General features: G+C 30.9%; 1 protein-coding gene across 2 annotated transcripts in view; it reads right to left on the bottom strand.

Moving 5' to 3' along the window:
* Positions 1-923: 923 nt before the first annotated feature.
* The window catches only part of LOC107453289 (protein O-mannosyl-transferase TMTC3), a 234,368-nt gene continuing 213,414 nt past the window's right edge, over positions 924-21,877 (bottom strand). For both annotated transcript variants that reach the window (XM_043049050.2, XM_016070054.3), the window contains 7 exons: positions 15,863-15,935; positions 13,402-13,488; positions 9,468-9,541; positions 9,215-9,335; positions 9,023-9,124; positions 5,439-5,522; positions 924-1,414 (listed from right to left, as the gene is read on the bottom strand). In XM_043049050.2, coding sequence (XP_042904984.1) covers positions 1,178-1,414; positions 5,439-5,522; positions 9,023-9,124; positions 9,215-9,335; positions 9,468-9,541; positions 13,402-13,488; positions 15,863-15,935 — 778 coding nt within the window. In that variant the 3' untranslated portion in view covers positions 924-1,177. The remainder of the gene's footprint in view (positions 1,415-5,438; positions 5,523-9,022; positions 9,125-9,214; positions 9,336-9,467; positions 9,542-13,401; positions 13,489-15,862; positions 15,936-21,877) is intronic.

The following is a 21,877-nucleotide window of genomic DNA, read 5'->3' as shown; positions in this document are numbered from 1 at the left end:
CAATAAAACACGCTGAAATTTTTAGTTCACTATCACTGATGGTACCGAATGTACTATAATAAAATATTCGCGACATTTAAAAAGTCGATTGCAAAACTAACCCAAAACATACAAAATACTATCCAGTAAATCCCTCCCGAACTTCAAATGATAAGTTTACATCTATAGTTTCCTCTATATTTCCCACTCCATCATAATATAAACAAAAAACAAAAACAAGAAAAAGAAAGCAAAAAAACAGAGCACGGTAATTCACATGTTTGCTACATTCGAAAGAGCAGAATATGCGTTTAATGTTTACATATTCATATACTACGGATCAAATTTAAAAACAAATAAATTAATTAACTAACTCGGAACTGAAGATTAGGCGGTGAGACAAGCGGTAAAAATTTTAGAATAAAATCATTTTTTAGTGTACTAGTGATAAAAGAGCTACTTTTTCCAAATGTAAAAAGTTCACCAAAAGCTACTCGCACATTATTTTACAATTTGTTGATAAAAAAAAATAAAATAAAAAAATAAACTCTTTTGGTGCAGCCTTAAAATTGGAAGAAAAATTAAAATACGCTCACAATAGATGACGCTCATATGGAGGAAATTATTAAAAATTACGAATAAAAAGTTTTGTTGTGATGATTAATTTAGGCCGTCATCATTTATATGAGATCCCGTCACAATTACGCATTCCGTAAGAGAATTTCAAAAAATGCTTCAAAATGCCGGAAAGTTTAATACGCAATATATGTAAGCTATTATACACATAATATTTTCAGGAATTACTAAACCATCCCCGGAAATGAATAGCTGCATTTTGTATACGGAAGGCTAAAAGCTCTCAAATTGATATTTCTCTGCATTGGGGGAAATTAAATTCATTCATAGAAATCTCCCGTTTTCAAAATTCAGACTTGAAACATAGCAAAATTGATATAAATTTCTTTCATGATTTATTATTTTTTCAAATGAATCACAAAGAATTTTCTTTTTCTTAATTTAAAAACATTTTCAAGAATTTAGGTATTCTGATTTTTTTTTTCGAATCATATACAATAAAGCGTGCCAGACACATCTTTTATCTGCTCCAAGGCGGGCACTTAGCGTAACATAATTTTTTTTTCATCAATTAATTTCAAGCTCATGTAATGGTCGTTCGCTGCCCTCCCCTTCACAGAGGTCAGCTAATAGAGTGAGGGTTTGAAAAGTGTTCGAGAACACTCTTTTGACCTTCGCTCAGAATGTTCCTCACAATGTCCAAGTGTTGTTGGATGTACTGAACGTCCGGGTGCACGGATAGTGTGTGAGCGAAACAACTTTCAGCCCTCTTAAAGTCCTGCCGCTCAAAGTGAACCACACACAAATTGTGTTGCGCTTTTTGATTGCTGCTATCTAACTTCAGCACTTTTCTGTAACACTGAAATGAATAAATAAATAGATAAAATGAACCCTTATGAATTTGTAATATTAATTATAAAAAAATTAATTATTAATCACAGAAAACGGTAATGACTCATATTGAATTAAAAATATATTACAATACACACATTGCAGGAATTATTAATTTAAAAACGAAAATTAAGGATATTGAAGTATCTTGCTCTCAGCAACATGTCTTAATATCTGAATCATGAAAACATGTGTTCTGTAATGATTGGCTTTAATATTTGTTTAAAACATGCGCTCGTTGAAACGCCTCCAGTTTGAATTGCATTTAAGAAAACCTAGGTATTAGGGGGACAGGAAAGTAATGTCATTTCGGAGCATTACATATTCGTTAGTTTTTAAACTCAATTCATTTTTTCGTTCCATTTCGATTCATTTTCGATACGGTATTGAAAGGTTGTTGCTAACGAGTGTAAATACATTATTGATTAAAAATAAAATTTTCCGGTCTCTCTAATATATCGAAGTGATTATTTTAATGTGACTTTATGTTCAGATGTTTGAGGTAAAAATTTGACGTTTTACGTTTCGTTCTAAACATGTTTATTCAAGTGCTTTTGGATACACACTATTTTTTGTCTTTCCGTCGTGAACGCAAACGAATAAATTTGAAGATCTCTCAACGCAAGCCGCCCAGAGCTGTTCATGAGAGGTTTTTCCATATTTAGTCTACATATTTGCATGTGCTTTGTTATCAACTCTTATATTTGAATGGTATATCAGTCGGTATCATAGGGATGCTTGGCAACAGAACAGCTTCCCCTTTTTGCTGTTAAGGCATTGGGGGTGCAATTGTTCTTGTTTTCCAAGAACTTCTGCCACGCCCATACGTTACACCCGTTTATAGGGCAGACCCGTTCATCCATCGTCCATTCATCCATCTATCCATTCATTCATCCGTCCCTTCATTCATGCAATTTCGACCTGAATCAGAGAACAATCGATCTCCAATTCTTTACTCCCAGAGGTATAATTTGTTATGGGAACATAGAGGACTTTGGGACCCGACAGATTTAATGTGCACCAGTCATCAATTACTACATGGGGATTCTTCGGCCGGCAGGTTTCGAACTCCCGTTCACACGAATGTGAGTTCAGCGCCCTACCAACCAAGCTACCCTGGCCCTGCTTCTCCTATAAATTTTCCCTTTAGAACTTTAACTTAGAGGATGTTAGTCATATTTTTAATGAAACTGGCTACCTTTTCAAATTTTTAGCGGATTGATTTTTTGGAGAAAAATGATAGATACCCCAATTTTCTATGTTAGTACGGCATGTGTGTCAGAGAATTCAGAAATTTTGTTGGACAGATGACAGTGTCGTTCTGATCTATTGCAGTATCGATGTTTTCGTAATTTCCATCTATCATCTCTTTCTTTTTAATATTGCATGCGGGCGTTTCAGTGATTTGCAAATGCAATTTAAGGGTTACATGTCTCCTTTGGGGGTTGCCATTTAAGGGTGTCATTTGGGGGTGTCATTTAAGGGTTGCATGTCTCGCAATTCTAGAGGATGCGATTGGCAGTGCAATTTTATGTTTGGATCGTATAATTGCCCGAAGGAGTGAAATGAGAAATATTTTACATGTGCCTCCAGGCACATGTTTGAAAAACAATCGAACACATCTGTTTGTAAAAGCAGTTATAACTCTGCCGTACTCTATGCTTTGTTCAGAAACCAATTTTGAAATATTGGAATAATCGAATGTACTCAAATCGTCGTCATCAAAGTGCGTTTGCTTTTGAAAATCATGATCGAAGAAGAGATTGTTTGCATATTGATTTGACATAGGGATTCTCAGTTGCAGCAGTTCTTTGTTAAACAATTGCTTAACTTCTTCTGCCTATTTAAATTAAATCCTTATCATATAGATCGGAGGGAACTGAACGTGTATAATTTTTTTATAACCATCTTTGAACAGCCGACCCAATTTTTCTGGATTAAGATTATTAATGTTCAATTCTGCAGCCTTGTCATTCTGAACCCAATCTAGAAGACAAGGGAACTCCTAGATCAAGTATTGAAAGAAATTTGCCTTCGTGAAGGACTTTTGGAACTAACCCGCATTTGCGTTACATGAAAACCTGCTACTGTTAGCCTAGTGGCAAGGGGTTTCAAACATATGATCCGTCTACCACTGAGGATATCTTGCGTCAGCACTGTGGTAGAAACAAGCCGGGTGCAGAATTCGTATCGACCAGCCATCGCTAGAATTCGAACCCGGTTCACTTCATTGGAAGGCTCTATCCCATGAGTCATCGCGGTTTTGATATGTTTCACGTAACGGATGTAGTATGTCTTAACTCATGTTATCTTTGAAGTTTTGACAAAAACATTTTGGATTGGATGGAAGACACATTCTTAGTATTATTGCAAATGACACGTTTATTTACTGTGGTTGAGCAGTATTACAGGCATCGAAATGTCTCAATGTGCATCGTTTTCTTGGTTTAATTTTTGGCAAGCTTCGAAATAAGTGGCATTTGACTTTATAGTTTACTGTTCTTAATTCTTGAAAGCGTGCCGGTACATGCACGTTGATTAACAATAATCGTAAGCTACAGCATTCCGCATTGTTAGGGTGATTAGTGTAGCGTCAACCTAGTGTGCAAAACGAATATATATTGGAATGTCCTTCCCCCTTGCTTGCGACTTCAAAAATGTTTTGCCGAAACATTCCATGTGTAGTATGTTGGCACCTCCCATATTATAAGGTTCCATCATTTCACATATCAAAGAGAAATTATAAAACAAAACAAAAAAAAATGCACCCATTTGTAATAGTCTTTCTTTTTTTCGGCTTTATCTGTAACCTAAATGATGCAAAAGCAAGTGCAGCATTATATACACGGATATGAATCGATTGAATTCTCTAAATTTTAAAAAATATACTTCCAAGGCGAATTTTTTTCATTTCTTGCCCAGAAGTGAACAGCATAAAGGAACAACAAATCATGCACATCTCGAATGCATTATTTCAATGATGCGTCTTTTATGACTGTCATCAACGCTTTCTTCTGCTCGTCTGTTATTTTTACTTAAAAAAGTATAAGAACACGAATAATATTTATTTTTCAATGAATAACAAATTATTATTATTATTGAACCCGCAACACTTTGTTTGATATGAATTATTCGCTTTCAAACTTTCAATTCTTACCCTACTTAAAGCTCAGTATGTAGCAGCTTTTCATTGTCCACGTGAGAAAAGAATATTTATTCAGAAATCTGTTAGCATGTAAGTTAACGCTTTCATGATTATGACAGTTCATACGCTTGATATTTAATTATTTTTCATTAGTACAAAAAAGAAATGAGGAAGAAAAATATATTTGTAGATTAGAGAAAGCAAACGAAATTCTTCGAAATTATTTGTAGGGATATTTTTACTTTTCGTTGTGTGGATTAATGATTTCAGAATACACTATTAAATGTGTTATAATTTTTTTTCAGAAAATAATTACAGTTAGGGTACCGGGGTTATTCCGACCTTTTTGCGAAAGGTTCGAGTTTTGTAAAAATGAGTACATTATGATTTTTGGAAAATAGGATCCTATTTTAATAATTTTATCAAAAACTACAAAAAATACCAGAAGTCTGTTCAAGCTTTTTGTAAAATACTCTGCTTTTGTGAATATGTAGAAAATTTATTCATAATTTTCGGAGTCTTAAAACTTGCATGGGCTATGTTTTTGAGAATATGGAAAAATAATTTCCCTCTTTCTGAAAAATAAGTCTTTGCATATTTGTAGTTTAAAAATTATAAACTGAATAAGTTATTCACTACGTTTTTTCAAAAAAAAATTTACGGTCCATTTTTAAGATGAAAAAAACTGTATGTAGGATCCGATTTTGAGATAAAATATTTTGTAAAGAGCTCATTTTTACGGAAAAAAAGATTGATTTTCCCCCTACCTTCTATTAAAATGATCACTGGGGTGCAAAAATTGTAAACTTTTTCTTTTACGTAAGTTATAAGATGTCACTTAGCTCACCTCTTCAGCGGCATCTAGATTTCTAAGATAATTTACATTTATATCAGCAAGTAAGAGAAGGCCATTGACGTGTCCAGGATAATGCTGCCAATGACAAAGAAAAGACAATTATTAGTACTATACATACTTGGGTGATCGTAAGAAATGAAAATTTGAATTTCTTTGAGGGCATCATCTAAAGTACTCTCTCTCTCTCTCTTTATAGTTATGAAAGCAGCACTTCTTAGGAAAAAAAATATATATACTGGCATTGGGGAAAAAAAGATTTGCAGAAACCATGGTAACGAGGGAAGGTTAAGAGGACGCTATCCCACGGGATGAACTTTTCATCGCAAATTCTCTTTAACTTTCATAACTAAATTTAAAAAGTCCAGTATAGAAAAAGTGAGTTCAGACAAACCTAGAGTGAGCCGTCAAGTTTCAATTACTGACAAGGAACTTTTGAAGTATCAAAATGAAAATAAACTTTGCTAATATAGATTTGGATTAAGCAATGGAGAAGTTCTCTTCCAATAATTTGATTACATCTTGATATTTCGGTATTTTTCTTTAGCAATTGATACTTCATGACTAGGACTGGGCTATAAATCGATGTATCAAGACATATCGATTTAACGCATATATCGGCAAGACGATACAGCGACTTTCATTCCAGGCGATGCATCAGAAATCTGATTTAAGCCGCCGAGCGAACGCAAAACGATATAGCGATATCGCAAGACACGCAAGGACATAAGACTCTTCTCTTACGTTCCGATGTCGACTCGCGCTGTGGAAGACGATGTTCGTTTTGTTATGTTGAAATGGTCTTGATTGGTGAGCTGTAGAATCAAAGTTTTGAGAACATTTATCGTAATCTCGCATGTTCGTTTTCGCACCTCTTAGTTTTATTTCTTTGTCGCAACTTGATATCGTTTTTTGTAGATTATTTTCAGTAGGACTAACTTCGTGATCGCCGATGTTACTTTGTTCTGAAGGCAATCTGTTATTGAAAAGAATATATAAAGAAGAGTTTCTTTATTAATTAGACAAGTTTTTTTTTAACAAAACTTTTTTTTATTTTTAAATGTGAAAATTATCGGAAATCTTATTTAAGATGCCCATAAAGAATTAAATTTGTTAGGTCATTTTTTTACTTTCTTTTAATTTATTAAGAACTTTTTGGCAAAAACTTCTAATAAATTTAATGGGTTTTTATTACTGATTTTAAATTTATAAATCTTGTTGCTTTTATTTTTAGAAATAAAGTTAAAACAAAACTTATTTTTTGTCATTTGGATTTGCACATAAGTCAATCAACTTTGTTCATTCAAAAAAACTTGAAAGGTTTGGGTATTTTATTCATTTTTTTTAAAATCATTTGGCACTTCGTTTTATTAGAGTGTAATAATTTTTTTTAAAAATATTCTTTTTAAATTATTTGTTAATTAGCTAAATATATTATCGAATATCACAATTCTTTTGTTTTTATTTTTAAGAAATTAAACCTTACTTTGTTTTTCGGTCATTATTCAATTTCATTTAATTATTTATCTGAAATAATAATAATAAAAAATAGGGTTTTAAAAGTGTTTTTTTTTTCTAAAATTTATTTCGCACTTCGTTTTAAACATGCAAATAATTTTTAACCAACTTATTTTTAAATTTTCCTTCTATACTGTTAGGTAAATATATTGATAAATTTCAATTTTATTTATTTTTTTATTATTTATTTTTAAATTAAGAAATCTTTCGTTTATTTTCGTGATCATTTTTAGAAAATGTAACAAAACTTACATTTACTTTTTCATTTAGAAATTGAACATTACGATCGAACTCAATAATTATGTAATTATTTTTGCATAATAAGTACAAGAAAATATTAATTTGTAAAAAACGCTTTAAAAAAAGTTTTTAACACTTTGTTTCAAGCGTATTATGAATTTCTAAACAAACATTTCAATAAATATTTTAAGTAAGATTTGTACATTGTAGTCAATTTATTTAATATCTTTCTTAAGCAAAACATATATATCTTCAAATTTATAAATTGATTTAAATCAATCTGAGTATGGAGCTTTGATAGAAATCTAACTTTCTGTGCCTTACAAGTAAATGAAATTCAAAAATACTATATCGCNTATCACTAAAATAAAACAGGTTATGTTTTCTTACAATAAAAGTTAAATAGAATTAATTCTTCAAAATAGCGTTTCAATAAAACATAGTATTAAAATGTTACGTTATTTTTTGTGATTGGTTCATTAATAAATTATTTTTATTTCTTCGCAAACACAATTCTTGTAAAAAAAATTAAAAAATTGAATCTGTTTTATCAAAAAACTAGATCGTTTTATAAAATATAAATTATAGCGCTTAATAAAATATGAATACAGTGTATTTGTAAAGTGATCCTGACAATAAAAGGGTGTTATTTTCTTTTTTATTTTCTCTACTAAAAGGAATTAATTAGTTATTTTTATTCATAATGGCTAGTGGAGGAGAAGAAGAAAATATCGAATTACACTGCTTAGGTTAATGTAATTTCGTTCTCCCACCACATTTACGCGTAATCCATCGCCAACTCCAGCTGCAATCGCCACGTTTGCAATCTACGGTATGTTTTGTCAATACGCGTCCCGATTATCTACGCCCCGATTTTCCGAGATCCCGCTTTTTAACCGAGCTATCAAATATTTCAAGGATTTTTTTTTTGTACCAGTTTATTTTCTATTTTTAAAACTATCGACGAAATAAATCTGAATTTTATCTTCCAAACACTCAGGAAAACGAAATCCAATTTGTATGCTTTTAAACGCTATATTGTAAACATAAAATTCAGTTTATATGCTTGAAGCAAAACTAAATTGCTTGAGCATCATTGACTGCGACCATTTAATTTGAACCCAAAAATGTTGAATGCTTTTATATTTTAAAATAAAAACACTTTGAAATAAATGAACAAAGTAATGAAATGAAACGAAATTTATATTATTTTATGTAATTTAAGAGAAATTAAAAAATGTTCGAAAAAGATTTTTTTTTCTTCTTTTGTAAAGGGATTTAATATTTTTTAAAGATATTCATTCCCTGAAATTTTTCTCCCATTCTATGCTAAAACCAAATATTTTGGCAGAGATTTCATTAAATCACCAAAAGTATATGTGTACGTACCTAAACGAAACAATAAATAAAATTCCTTAAAAAAGAGATATAAAAGATATAAAAGAAATTTATAAAAGAATTATATGAATTATGAAACTTATAAAGATAAAAAAGAACCAAAAATGACGATAGATTACTTATAGTTGCAATGCTTGATGCAAATGCACGATGAAAGAGGGATAATATTATAATATAAAGGAATTGCTCTCTCTCTCTGAAGTTTATGAAGCAATTTTAGGCTTAATTGGATCTAACATCGCTCATTCTAGTAATCGGAGGACGACAGGAGGTATCTAGGCTGACAAAAAAATTTTTTTTTGTCTTTAGAGAGTTCAAGTAATTAAGAATCACGTGGTCATATTTATATTTTCTTCTCTTTTTATTTTTATAAAACTGAAATTATTTTTTCATCCTGTCTTTCATTCATTAGATAGGAGTACCTGAAGGAGTTTGTGAAGAAAGATGATGGCTTCGGATTCCCTCTCACTCTCGGACAGAAGCAGAGCCAGATTGAAGAGACCCTCTTTCGAAACGGAATCCTTCTGTTGAAAGATTAAAATAATGAAAAGTTTTTTTTAAATTATTTCTTTTTCAAAAAAAGAAAAAAAACAATTGAAAATGAAATGAAGTACCTCAAGAGCTTTCCTGAACCATTTCTCAGCACTTTGGAAATTTCTATTTTCTACGGCCACCAATCCTAAATTGATGTAGACTCGCTCCGTCTCTTTACCCCTGTCAACGATTCTCTCCAGTCTAGAAGAAGAAGGTAAATAGCTAGTAAGTAATATTAGTATAGTATAGTTAGTAAGTAAGTATAATGGTTAGTAAGTATAATTTAGTAAGCCTGTATCAATGTTCATTCACTTGAAATAGGGAGATACTCACCGTGCTCTGGCTAAATATTTATGCCGAGGATTATTTGATTCTTGCATGAGTATAGCAGAGAGCTCTAGAGATTTCTGGAAATAAAGTAGACTTAGTTTAATAATAATAAAAATATTAATGCAAAACTTTCAAAGTTCAAATACTACACGACTGAGTAGCTGTTCTCATTTTCTTCAAAGGTTGCCCAATTGAAAAGTGGACGCATGAGATAAAGCAGTACTATATTTATTGGTATAAACCCATGCAGGAGGAACTCATCGCAGATTGCCAACAGCTAATCGACCAGTTCCAATGAGAGCACATAAAGTGAATGCAAAGTCGTACTAAAAGATGGGTGCGTCCAGAACAGAACAGCGTGGATTATTAAAAGATTTAGTGCCAGAAATTGAGAGAAACGTGGAGATTTTTCGTCAAAATGGTGGCTCTTAAGTACTGTCTGTAGGAGAAAACGATGTAAAAATGAACAAATCGTGGGAAAAAAACTTTGTGAAGGTCGAGCACCGTCATCGAACCTATAAAGTAAAAGGCAAATTAACGTAATGATCTTCAGTGAATCTATTCCCATAGTTGATCAAATGATTAAAAACAATCGATAAGTCACAGGTCGTGACATCTGCTTATATGAATAAAGGAAACAATGCACTAACCTTCTTCCACTTGAAGTTAAGGTATCTGACTAGTGCAAAAACATGATCAAAATTTCTGAAATCGAATTTATTATGAATTCAGAATTCATGTACTCTTAGTTTTCTAAAAATACGTTTTTTTTATTTGTACTTTAATTATTAACGAAGTTATGGCAGTTTTTTATAAAGTGATAAGACTGGATAGACTAGTGATTTTAAATCCTTAAATGCGTTTATCTCAAAATCCGTTATTTTTTTTCATATTTCACATCACCTTAACACGATATCTTATGCTGCTTTTGAAATAATTCTCTACAATTTTTCATGAGTGTTTATGATTATAGCACACATGTTTTGAATAACAGACTAAGAGAAGAAAGTAGAATTTCATTTTTTTTGCATGTTTTTTCTCAAAGGAAATGCGGAAATTATTAAAAATTTGCTTCTTTAACTAAATTGATCCCTAACTCAGTAGTATATGCACTTGCCTTCGAGGTAATAGCTCAACCCTGTTGATAGCCTTAAAAATAAAATTCTCAAACGATTTTTTTGTTTCAGGCGATAGAAATTTTTTTACAGTGTTTAGCGTGTATGCAAAAAAATTCTTTATTTTTAACTAAAAATGACCCTATAAAAAGAAAATAATGATAATGATAATTATTTTTGCTAGTTTTATACGTTTTCACTCATAATAAAACAAATAAACTAGCTTTTTAAAAAATTTATATTAATATTCAGCAAAAAAAGTTGAAAGTCGGATTCGTTAATTTCACTTAGCCTATAAGTTCCTTTTCGCATGCATCCATATTTAACACGGCTTTAAATTTATTTCAAAAACTCTCATGTCCATTACTAAATTCAGTTATATGCAATCTGTTCTCTTTCAATTCTCTTTTTTTATAACTCTTTGTGGTGGCGCTGCTGCCGCTACTGTACTTTTAAAGCCGTCTCACGTGTACACTTTTCATTAGGAAATCCTTACATGAATGAAAATAAGAAAGAGATAGGTAGAATAAGAGGAAAGTATTATTTTATTCAAATGGTCTTGTTCAACACTGTCACCTATTCTAATAAATCTCGTCTAGATCAAAGTTGAGAGGACCAGTATTGTATGAGTAAACATTTTATTTATCAAAAGATGGCCTTAGTAATTGTTATTCGCTAAGAAAATCAAGAAAGGACCTTCACTATCCTTTTTCGAACAAATACTTCTGTTAACGTTTTATAAGGCTGTGGGAAGTATACTGCCTACTTAAGTCAGTCATTTTTAAATGTCGATGAGAAGCTATTTTGTCACTTATGATTTGTTTGACCATCTGTTGATAATTGCAGAAAATAGAAAAAATATCTATGAAGTAGGCTATGTTTACATAAGAGTGGGTAACAGTAAATGTTAGCATGGGATCAAGAAAATAAACTGACACCGGATAGCTATTTTCTCTTGTGCGTTATTCATTCGTTCATTTGATCATTTCTCATCGAGTTTATTTATATTTATGAACCAAAATTTGGTTAGTTATTAGCTCAGAAATTCAATTTAGGCGGATCCTTTACAGTAGGTGGTTTTTTTAAAAAAAATTCCACCCGCTTTCCCACCAAACAATACTAGTCTTAAAAATTATATTAATTTTAAGTAATAGGCTCAATGAATTTCATTTTATCTCAATTCCAAAAATAATTTAATATAACATGAAAAGAAGAAAAAATGGTAAAATGAATGGTTAACCGAAATCAATTCATGAGAGTTCTTTTTTGTTTCTTTAACGTGTAAACTTAGTTTTATTTTATTTCCCGGATTTCAACTATACTTCGTCATGACATGTGAGACCTTCAAAATAAGAAAACACACCGTTTACAGTGCGAATTAACTGAATGAATGTTTCTGGTATTGTTAAGGATTCCTTTTTTTTGTTTGTAATTTTCTATGATTTATCATCTATTTATTTTTTTTTCATTATAACTAGAGTCTAGTTTAGAATGAAAATCATAGCTTCCATTTCTTTAAAAAAATAAAGCGCATGTTGAGTGATCTGAACAATAAAAACATAAAATTTTAGTGTGAAAGAAATCAAATTTGAAAATTTGCAGAAAAAATAAATAATAAATTAACCAATTAAATTAATTTAAAAAATTCATGAAATCAATTAAACCATTTAGAATTAAATGCTGCTATTTATAAATGGTTCTTGTGAAATAAAACTCGAAAGAGTACCATCATTCGGGGCAATAGTGCAGATGAATTTTAAAATGAAATGTCTTTAGCAAAAAAAGAACGCTTATTTAATGCTGTATACTTAGTATAGTTATTATAATTAAATATGACTATATAACACTTTAATTAAAGAAACTCGTTTTCCAAAGTTTGTCGATGAAATTAAATTGAAAGACGATGTTCCCCATATAAAAAATATTTGGTAACGTAAAGTTCCGAAATAATTGTTACGACGTAATTTTGAGCTAATTTTTTTGTCCATGAGTGTATGTATATGACGACGTAATGTGTATATGACGACGTATTGTTATGGCATAAATAAGTGACGACGTAATTTTTTATTTTTTCTTCTTTTTCCTTCCTTTTTTGCAAAAATAAATTACCTAAAGGATTAACCTTTTCAATGGTTAATCTCTTAGCAATCAATCATCTCATGATTTAAATGATTAACCTCCTAAAAAGTACGTATATGTACTAATACGAGAGTACCTCATCCGTTAAAACCAGAAAGGCTCATTTCATGTATAATGCCGAAGGCAGTGAAGAGATCGCGTGATCACTCCAATTTAATTAAATAATAATAAATATCCAATTGTGCTAGTAAAATAAATATCCAATTTATGAAACACGCACTAAATTAAATCTTGTGAAAACAGGTATCAACCTTCTACTATCTTTTCTTTTACTCAATTTTTCTCTTTCGAAGTCTTAAATTCAAATGATGTAACTTTTAATATTGTTTCTTAAAATACTATTGCTTTAGAATTTGATTTCTTCAATATTTTTCAGTGCAAGGCCTGCATCACTGAAATTGAAGTTTTTTTTAGTGCAAATCCTGCATTTTAGCGTTCAAAAAGGCAAAGAAGGCATAGCAAATTAAAAGAAAATTGGCAGTTACTAGCCGGAAAAAAGATGTCCTATGTAGGAAACATTTTACGCATTTACTTAAATTTTTTCCAATAATCTACATTTTTTTAATTCAATAGTATCCTTTTTCAGAAACATCAAGCAAATTGAAAAGAGATAGTGGAAAAAAATAACTAATTAGAAATATTATGTTGCACTGTTCAATTTGTGTTAAGTATTTGATGCTTACCTCGTGGTCTGGTTCAATGTCCAGAGCCTTATTGAACTGCTCGAGGGCTTCAGTATTTTTTCCCTGATCCATCAAAACAATTCCCAACTGCAAAAAGAAAAAAAAATTGCATAATTTAAAGTTTAAAAACTGTATTCCTTTCAAGTACATTATAAAGGAATAATGATTTCAAAACAGTCACTGGTAAATAGTATCGTGAAACAAAGTCATGACAACAAGGATCATTAAAATATTTTAAAGCTCTCATTCGACCATAAAACTGTTTGGGTGTAAAAGAGATATTCCTTTTCTTAAATACGAACAAATACATAGATGGGAAACTATTTAAAATATTCTTTGGATATTTAGAGTGATTAAAATAATGATCTATCTGAATATCATTAAAATCAATGAATTTTCGTCACGTATTTTTATGCGTTTTAAGAACGCAAAAAAACCACAGAACTGATGATTTAAAAAAAAAAGTAGATTTTCTTATAATAGGTGGCTTTGCCTTATGTTCAAGTATTTGCTTCTCATTCACCATTACTTGCTTTTTTCCCTCACAAGTTGAAAAGAAAAAGATAATTTTCCTTAGAAAATATATAATTGCTATAATTTTATGCGAGCTCATTTTGTTATGATACCGAAATGAGTGGATACCTAGGTTAGAAAAATAATCGACTGAGTCTGAAAAAAAATCTTAGCTCAAAAGTACAGAATGTGTTACACAAAAGAAGTAAATGAAAAGAAATTTAACTTGTTGATAATATGCAACGAAAAATTAACAAAATACAATTGGTTGGAAAATGTTGTTTAACACTTTTGTGACTTTCATATTTTTAAACATTTCGATACCAATGTTACAGTTTTTATCCTGCAACAACTAATCACTCACTCTCTTAGATTTTTTAATTATATTTATTTTTTTGTTGTTATTTTTGAATATCAAGTCAAGCCTGAGCTAATAAAATTAAGATTTCGAGAACGATACATTTTCTACAACATTGGATAAATAGACATTATTTAAAGTAAAAACAAAGAGAAAAAAAATCACAAAGAAAGATTTTAAAACTACAATAAATTTTAAATGTCGAATGAAAATCTCCTGCTAAGTTCAAAAATAAAAATGGCTCTCTCGACACTTAAAATATCAATTCAGTATAGTCGCATTCTTGTGGCCTGCAGGCCTCTTAGTTTTTTAATTTACTATCCTTTTTTTTAATACAGAGAGAAAAATGTTCACAATTTTCCTTACTAATAGAGGCTGCGTATAATATGGTTGCTGTATAAATTAATTCATAATAAGTCTTATTTTACATTTGTTACTTTTTAAGTTTCAAAATTTATTTAGTTTTTACACATGGTATTAATATGTGTGACAAGCCATATATTTGATATTTTCATTATTTTAAATACATGATTTAAACATACACTTATGGATTCTACCCTTGTACGCTTACCGACCCCCGAAGTTTGTTATGGAATCTTCTATGGTTTGATTTGGAAATCATGCTCGCTTAAGTAAAACCCATTTCGAATGTGTTCTAGCGTAAAGTCTTAAAAATTCGAATACATTATTTTAGACAATAGTAAGATATTGAAATAAATTATTTATTTATTACAAATGCCCCGAAGATAGGCTATGACGCAATTAGTTCTCTGGCCTTCCAATATATCTTAACATTACGAAGATATAGAAATAAAAAACTTTTGAAGTGAAATAAATGCCTTGCAATAGAAAAACTTGAAAAAACAAATCAATAATTATACTTTTAAAACAGAATTACTATGAAAAATTCCCAATTTTTTTAAAACACACTAATAAATTTCAGAGTTATCACTCTAAAGCTATTATTATTATTATGAATAAAATTGTTATTATTGAACCAAAATATGTATAATTAAAACATAATGTAGAAAACTTACCCTGTTGATATAAATTATTCCTTTTCAAACTTTCAATTCTTAACAAATTTATAGTTAATTTGTTTCAACTTTTCATTGTCCACGACAAAAAATAATAGTCATTCAAAAATTTGTAAACAAGCACGTTTGCTCTTTCTTGCTTATGACTGATCATACTCTTGTTATTTCACTTTTATTGTTGCCAACGAGAAAGAGATAATCAATGTCACCGTTTAAGAGAAATGTATGTGAATATATTGCTTAAAAGCAAACGGAAATTAGCTTTAAACTATATAATGCGCTTTTAACAAAATTTTTACATTGAAACTTAGCATCAAAATGGATAGCTTATGTAGTTTAGTTTGGTAGCACTCCTGACAGCTAATCGAATGATTTGTTTCCATGTAATCATTAGTTTTATCCGTGCATTATGGACTCAGTCTAATGTTCTGTAACATTTAAAACTCCTTTCAGCTACGAAAATAGCATAATATTCCTGACAAACGTTACAACAGCCTTAATGTTAAAGACGGTTCTTAAAACATTTTTATAATTCATATAAAAGCAATCTTACATTGAAATGGAGATCAGGATTGGATTCATCAAATTGTATAGCTCTATGATACATGGACTCGGCTTCTTTCGATCTGAAACAGAAAGTGAACAAGAACTGAATGGGAGTTCAACCATCTGATGATTGTGAGAAGGGATTATTGATTGGAGATAAAGAAGAGAAAATAATTTGCTTCTTTGGAAAATCAACAAAACAGATACACTATCCATAGATACTCTCCTTTTTTTCGATCTTTTGTGAGAGATTATCTTATCATTTCATTTACAACCACATTATTCAAATTCATAAATAGAAATGTATTCATCTTGAAGAATTCATTAGCGAAATGAATTAAATCGTTTTATTTGCCGCTTTGAATATTCATTAGCTGAACCTAAATTGGAACCGATTTAGGCTTAGTATAATTAAGTGCGATGCAAATAACTTGTCTGACAAAGAGAAATGTCTAAATAAATACACTCTTCGTGAAATTAAAAAATTAATCCGAATATTATTCAGTATTTTCTTTTTAAATTACCAATCATTCAAAGATTTAAACCTGACTCTTTCGGATTGGATTGAAAATCCAAATTATATAACTATTTTAATAATTCAATTTATTTAATTTTTTTTATATTATTACATTTTACGAAAAATGAAAATAAGTAACTTTAAATAGTTACTAGTCAGCGCATAGTTCATGTTGGTGAATATATTAAGTTATTTCGGGTGGGAAAAGTGCATAAAACCTCATAATCTATAGTCAACACAAATATTAAATATTTCCTTTCAACAAAAATGCTTCCTCTACTTTCAAAAGTAATTAACAAGGGATTAAATATACGCGTCTTTTGTTTTAATTTTATTTTTGTTTAAATAGTTAAGTTTGCAAAACAAGTTAAAGTTAAACGAGTAGTATGATCCGCACATTGAACTTAAGACACACAACTCATATACGAATCGGATTTTACTGGAATTCTCTGAATGATTTGCATACATTGTATTGCAAAGAAAGGACAAAATGTTCAGAAGTCTGTATTTTTTGGAGTATAGCGATATTTATTCAAACAAACCCTTCTTGTAGATGTAGATAAGAAAAACTCTTAGTCATCGTAATTTGAATTTCTAAACATTTTAATTCAAACATTTTTATTTGAAAGATGCGTAACATGCTTTTAGCATATTCCAAAGTCTAATTTCAATGATCTCTGTTAGTTCGTTCAAAGCTTAAGTAAAAAGTTTATATGTATAAGTTTATGTTAATAAGGAACGGTGCCGTGATGGCTCAGGGGAGAGATCATTCGCCTTCCGACAAAGTGAACCGAGTCCAAATCCCAGCGATGGCTGGTCGATGCGAATCCTGGATCCGGCTTGCACCGACCACAGTACTAACGTAAAATATCCTCAGTGATAGACGGTCTTAGACTCCCCCTGCCGCTAGTCTAACCGTTAAAGATTTTTGTGATTTTCCTCTCCAAGTGACGCAAATCAAAAAGTCCACCACGATGGCAAATTTCTCCCAATGCTTGATCCAGGAGTTCCCTTGTCTTCTGGATTAGGTTGAAAATTACGAGGCTACGGAGTTGAGCATTAGTAATAGTGAAGCAAAGCATTGGGTCAGCTGTTCAACGAAGGTTATAACATAAAATAAAATTACAATAAACGAAAACTAAAATATTCACTACTGTCAGAATTTCCACGTGTTCCAGAACCTGTAGAAAGAAAAAGTCAAGAACGTAGAGATCAATGTTAAAAGAGTTGCTAGATAACAATTTGAAATTGTTTTTGAAGTGAAACTTCTAATGCGACTTCCAACAAGGTTGCGTTAAACGTTTAACGCTACCGTTGTCATGGAAACTAGTTTTCTCTTTACGTTCGTTGAGCACACGAGGTAAGAGAAAAACATAGTAGGTAATATTGGCGTTAAAGAAAACAAAGCGATATTTTTTTTTAATTCGCCAAGAATACCTTACTGAAATTTAGAGTATTTAGAAATAAGCTGATTTCTTATTATAATTTTTTTTAAAAATATATTTTATTATTAATATTTTTTAACTAAGCGAATTTTTTTTTAAATGAAACAAAGTATTGTATTTAAAATGTTAATAAGCATATTTTTTTATTAAATACAATTAATAAAAATACTTTGATGCACATAGATACTCTGCTTTAGATACTTATTTTTCTATGTTTTTTTATTTCATTTTTGCCGGTTTTTATTTTATAAGTGAAACTTTTAATGCGACTTCCAACAAGGTTGCGTTAAACGTTTAACGTTACCATGGAAGGGGTATGAAAGCACTGTTGCGTTAAACGTTCAACACTCCTGGGGAGGGGGAATAGAAAGAGACAGAGCGAGAGTGAATGCGTGGCACTCNCTAAAATATTCACTACTGTCAGAATTTCCACGTGTTCCAGAACCTGTAAAAAGAAAAAGTCAAGAACGTAGAGATCAATGTTAAAAGAGTAGCTGGATAACAATTTGAAATTGTTTTTGAAGTGAAACTTCTAATACGACTTCCAACAAGGTTGCGTTAAACGTTTAACGCTACCGTTATAATGGAAACTAGATTTCTCTTTACGTTCGTTGAGCGCACGAGGTAAGAGAAAAACATTGTAGGTAATATTGGCGTTAAAGAAAACAAAGCGATATTTTTTTTAAATTCACCAAGAATACCTTGCTGAAATTTAGAGTATTTAAAAATAAGCTAATTTCTTCTTATAATTTTTTTTGAAAATATATTTTATTATTAATATTCTTTAACTAAGCGAAAAAATTTTTAAATTAAACAAAGTATTGTATTTAAAATGTTAATAAGCATATTTTTTTATTAAATACAATTAATAAAAATACATTGATGCACATAGATACTCTGCTTTAGATACTTATTTTTCTATGTTTTTTTATTTTATTTTTGCCGGTTTTTATTTTATAAGTGAAACTTTTAATGCGACTTCCAACAAGGTTGCGTTAAACGTTTAACGTTACCATGGAAGGGGTATGAAAGCACTGTTGCGTTAAACGTTCAACACTCCTGGGGAGGGGGAATAGAAAGAGAAAGAGACAGAGCGAGAGTGAATGCGTGGCACTCGAACGCATGCGCGTAGAAAATGATAATTAAAAGATGAGATCAATTGTAAATTGTAAACAATGCTAATAAAGTTTGTCATAAAGAAACAATATGATTTCACTAAAAATCAATTTCTACCCCTTCCTATTTTCATTTCCACATTACGAAGTTTCACTTCTTCCGCGCGGAGGGACTCCACGCGCTATTTTTTTATTTTTCTTATAACCTTTTAATGTATGACACGTGCCTCTCTCGTTCCCTGTCAGAAAACAACGTCTAATAAGTAAATTATGAAAAACTACTCTCGGGATGGCATCGTACGTGTCGAATTTTTAAAAAAATGTAAGCCTATTTTTTGGAAAAGACAAAGAAGACTTATAAATGAATGAAATTCATAAATGAAGTTCACGTTCTATGTCACGTGAACCCTATAGAATTGACAACTGAAATCCGCATTATTCTCCTTAATACCTCGGTTGTAGAGAGTGCTTGAATTTAAAATCATTTATCGTCTTTTCTTATTTTTAAAACTGGAAATCTCGCAAAAGGAATTTATCATCCTTGGAGTAAAATTACAAGTTTCAACCACTTCCTAACCGCATGAACCAAGTTTTTCACCACATATTCAATAAAAAAGCATTTATCATCTCTCCAAATTTCGATAACTTTTAAGAAAGTTACATAGTTTGAAATTAAATTGGAAACCAGTGTTGGATGACTATTTCCTGGCTCATTTGAGGCAGATCTAAAATTACTATTTATTGCTAAATAGAAATTATTGCCACTCAAAAATTAAACTTTTTACTGACATGAACAATCTCATTTTCAAAAAATTAAAAATAACACACTATTTTTTTAAAAAAAAACTGAGTATTTTCAAGAGAAGAAATTTTTTTTATTTTTGTCACACCTAAAGCGAGAAACATAGGACGCATTAGTATCGTAGTTAACTTGTAACACCACCGAAAATTCCCACACATGTCTTTTAAAAGTGACTCGCCCAACATTCTCTCTTTTTTTTTTGTTGTCCTAGGTTTTTCAGAAATGAAATTATTCTCTCCCATATAGTTTGCTTAAAAAACAAAATGTTTAAAATTTTTATTCCACTTCAAATATTTACTTTTGTTTTCTCACAAATGAGTGGAATGAAGCATTTCCAGTTTCTATCAAAATACTATGTTCGCTTTTATAAAAATAAAGAGCTGACTTAAGAGGGCATGACATTATTTAGGGAATTTCTCCCACTTGAGACAAAGGCTGATTCATTTCAGAAGGGTATTTTTTTCTAAGGAGACTCGTTTAGTATTCTTGTTTCTAGAAGCGGTGATTTCATATTTTGCGGAACAAAGAAGTTAAGCTTCAAAATAAATTTCAAAATGCAATTTTTTTCGCTAAATATAACAGTGTTTAAAAATTTAATTTAATACTTTTTTATTTTCTTACGCTAGATCTGAAATAGATCCATAAAAAACAGTGTGTGGAATATGGTTTATGAGTGACATGGTTTTGTAACAATAAAATAACAACATGAGTTTCTCCTATTATTTCAAACAATAATAATTGCTGTTTATTATTAATAGTAATAGGGTTAATCGAGATAATTGAAGACTAGAAATCAAAAACGACTTAAACACCAAGAAATCAATTTGCTTTGTTTTTTTGCGTAAAAATGTCCTAAACACCAAGCTAAACAAAGTGGGATTGTAACTTGTGCCATTGCAAGGAAAAAGGAATGGGAAGCATGAAGTATCAGAGACAGTGTGCAATTTTCATTATGGTTCCAAATGAGAGCATACTCGCGTGTGTTTCATTTAACAGATTTCTTTGCTCTGACACCTAGAGAACTACGTAACGTGCAATAGCAAAAGAAGGAGCGAAATATTGTGTTCAAAGGGAAGAGGGGAAAAACCATAATGCATGCGGAACAAAGTTTTCCGAAAATGACGGAAGTTGATTGAAGCTCATATTAACTCCTTACTCGAAGAAGTCATTATTCAAGGAAGGAGTGCCTGAACTCTGATTTAAATTATTCACGATATGTTCAAGAAAGATCAACTCTGACAGCTCAGCTACATATACCTACTACAAGTTTATTTTTGAAAGGGATTTTAAAAAACTTACATTTGCGCATACTTGATCTGATACTTACAATACTTCTGCAGAAACTACCAGCCCTAGAGAAAGGCAAAAGACAACCATTCAGCTAGATTTGCATGTTCTCAAAAGTGAAAAGCACAAAATGACTCTCACATATGCCTGAAAGTGGTTTGACCATGTTTTGTATGGATGAATGGATCTGCACGTTTTATTTTTTCCTACTTTAACTTATTCAAGTAAGTTTTACTCCAGCTGCATCCACGACACTCTATGAATATGTAGAATGAAATCATGTTGCAAGATGAGGAGAAAAGCTTCATGCTTTTGGATCACTGGCTACTAAAGTTTCAGATATTCGATGGGTTGTAGTGATTTGGGCAGACAACTGCTGAAAAACTAAAAATTGGATGGTGCTATTTGTGATTTTGTATATACACAGTCCAGTCACATTAATGTGACCACCACCTACTTTCGACGTCAACGTGAAATAATCAATCACAGAGTGCATGTGGCAGCACATTACAGTGTAGTGTATATATTGGATGTCCTAGGGCATCGAAAAGCATTTCAGTCGTTGGCGCAATGCAGANAAAATGAAACTCCTTCAGATTTTGATGCTGCCACTCTCTCTTGATGTGAAGGTAGTGCACATGGGTAATGAAAACTTTTCTGACTTCGCAGCATTTGCCTACATGTTTTAAAAAAAGTCAAAGCTTCTCCAAAGTTTCTCAGGTAGGGCGACTAAACATGACCTTCTGATGATTGATATCAAAGAACCTTTCTTTGATCTTGTGCCATGTGATAAACATCTCAAGCAAAAGACAGTTTCCTTCATGTGTTCCTTCGAAATTTTTGTTTATACGAGTAA

This window comes from Parasteatoda tepidariorum, chromosome 9, assembly GCF_043381705.1.
Source record: "Parasteatoda tepidariorum isolate YZ-2023 chromosome 9, CAS_Ptep_4.0, whole genome shotgun sequence".
Classification (NCBI taxonomy): Eukaryota; Metazoa; Arthropoda; class Arachnida; order Araneae; family Theridiidae; genus Parasteatoda; species Parasteatoda tepidariorum.
The sequence above is the reverse complement of the archived record's forward strand: the minus strand, read 5'-3'. Positions and strand labels throughout refer to the sequence as shown.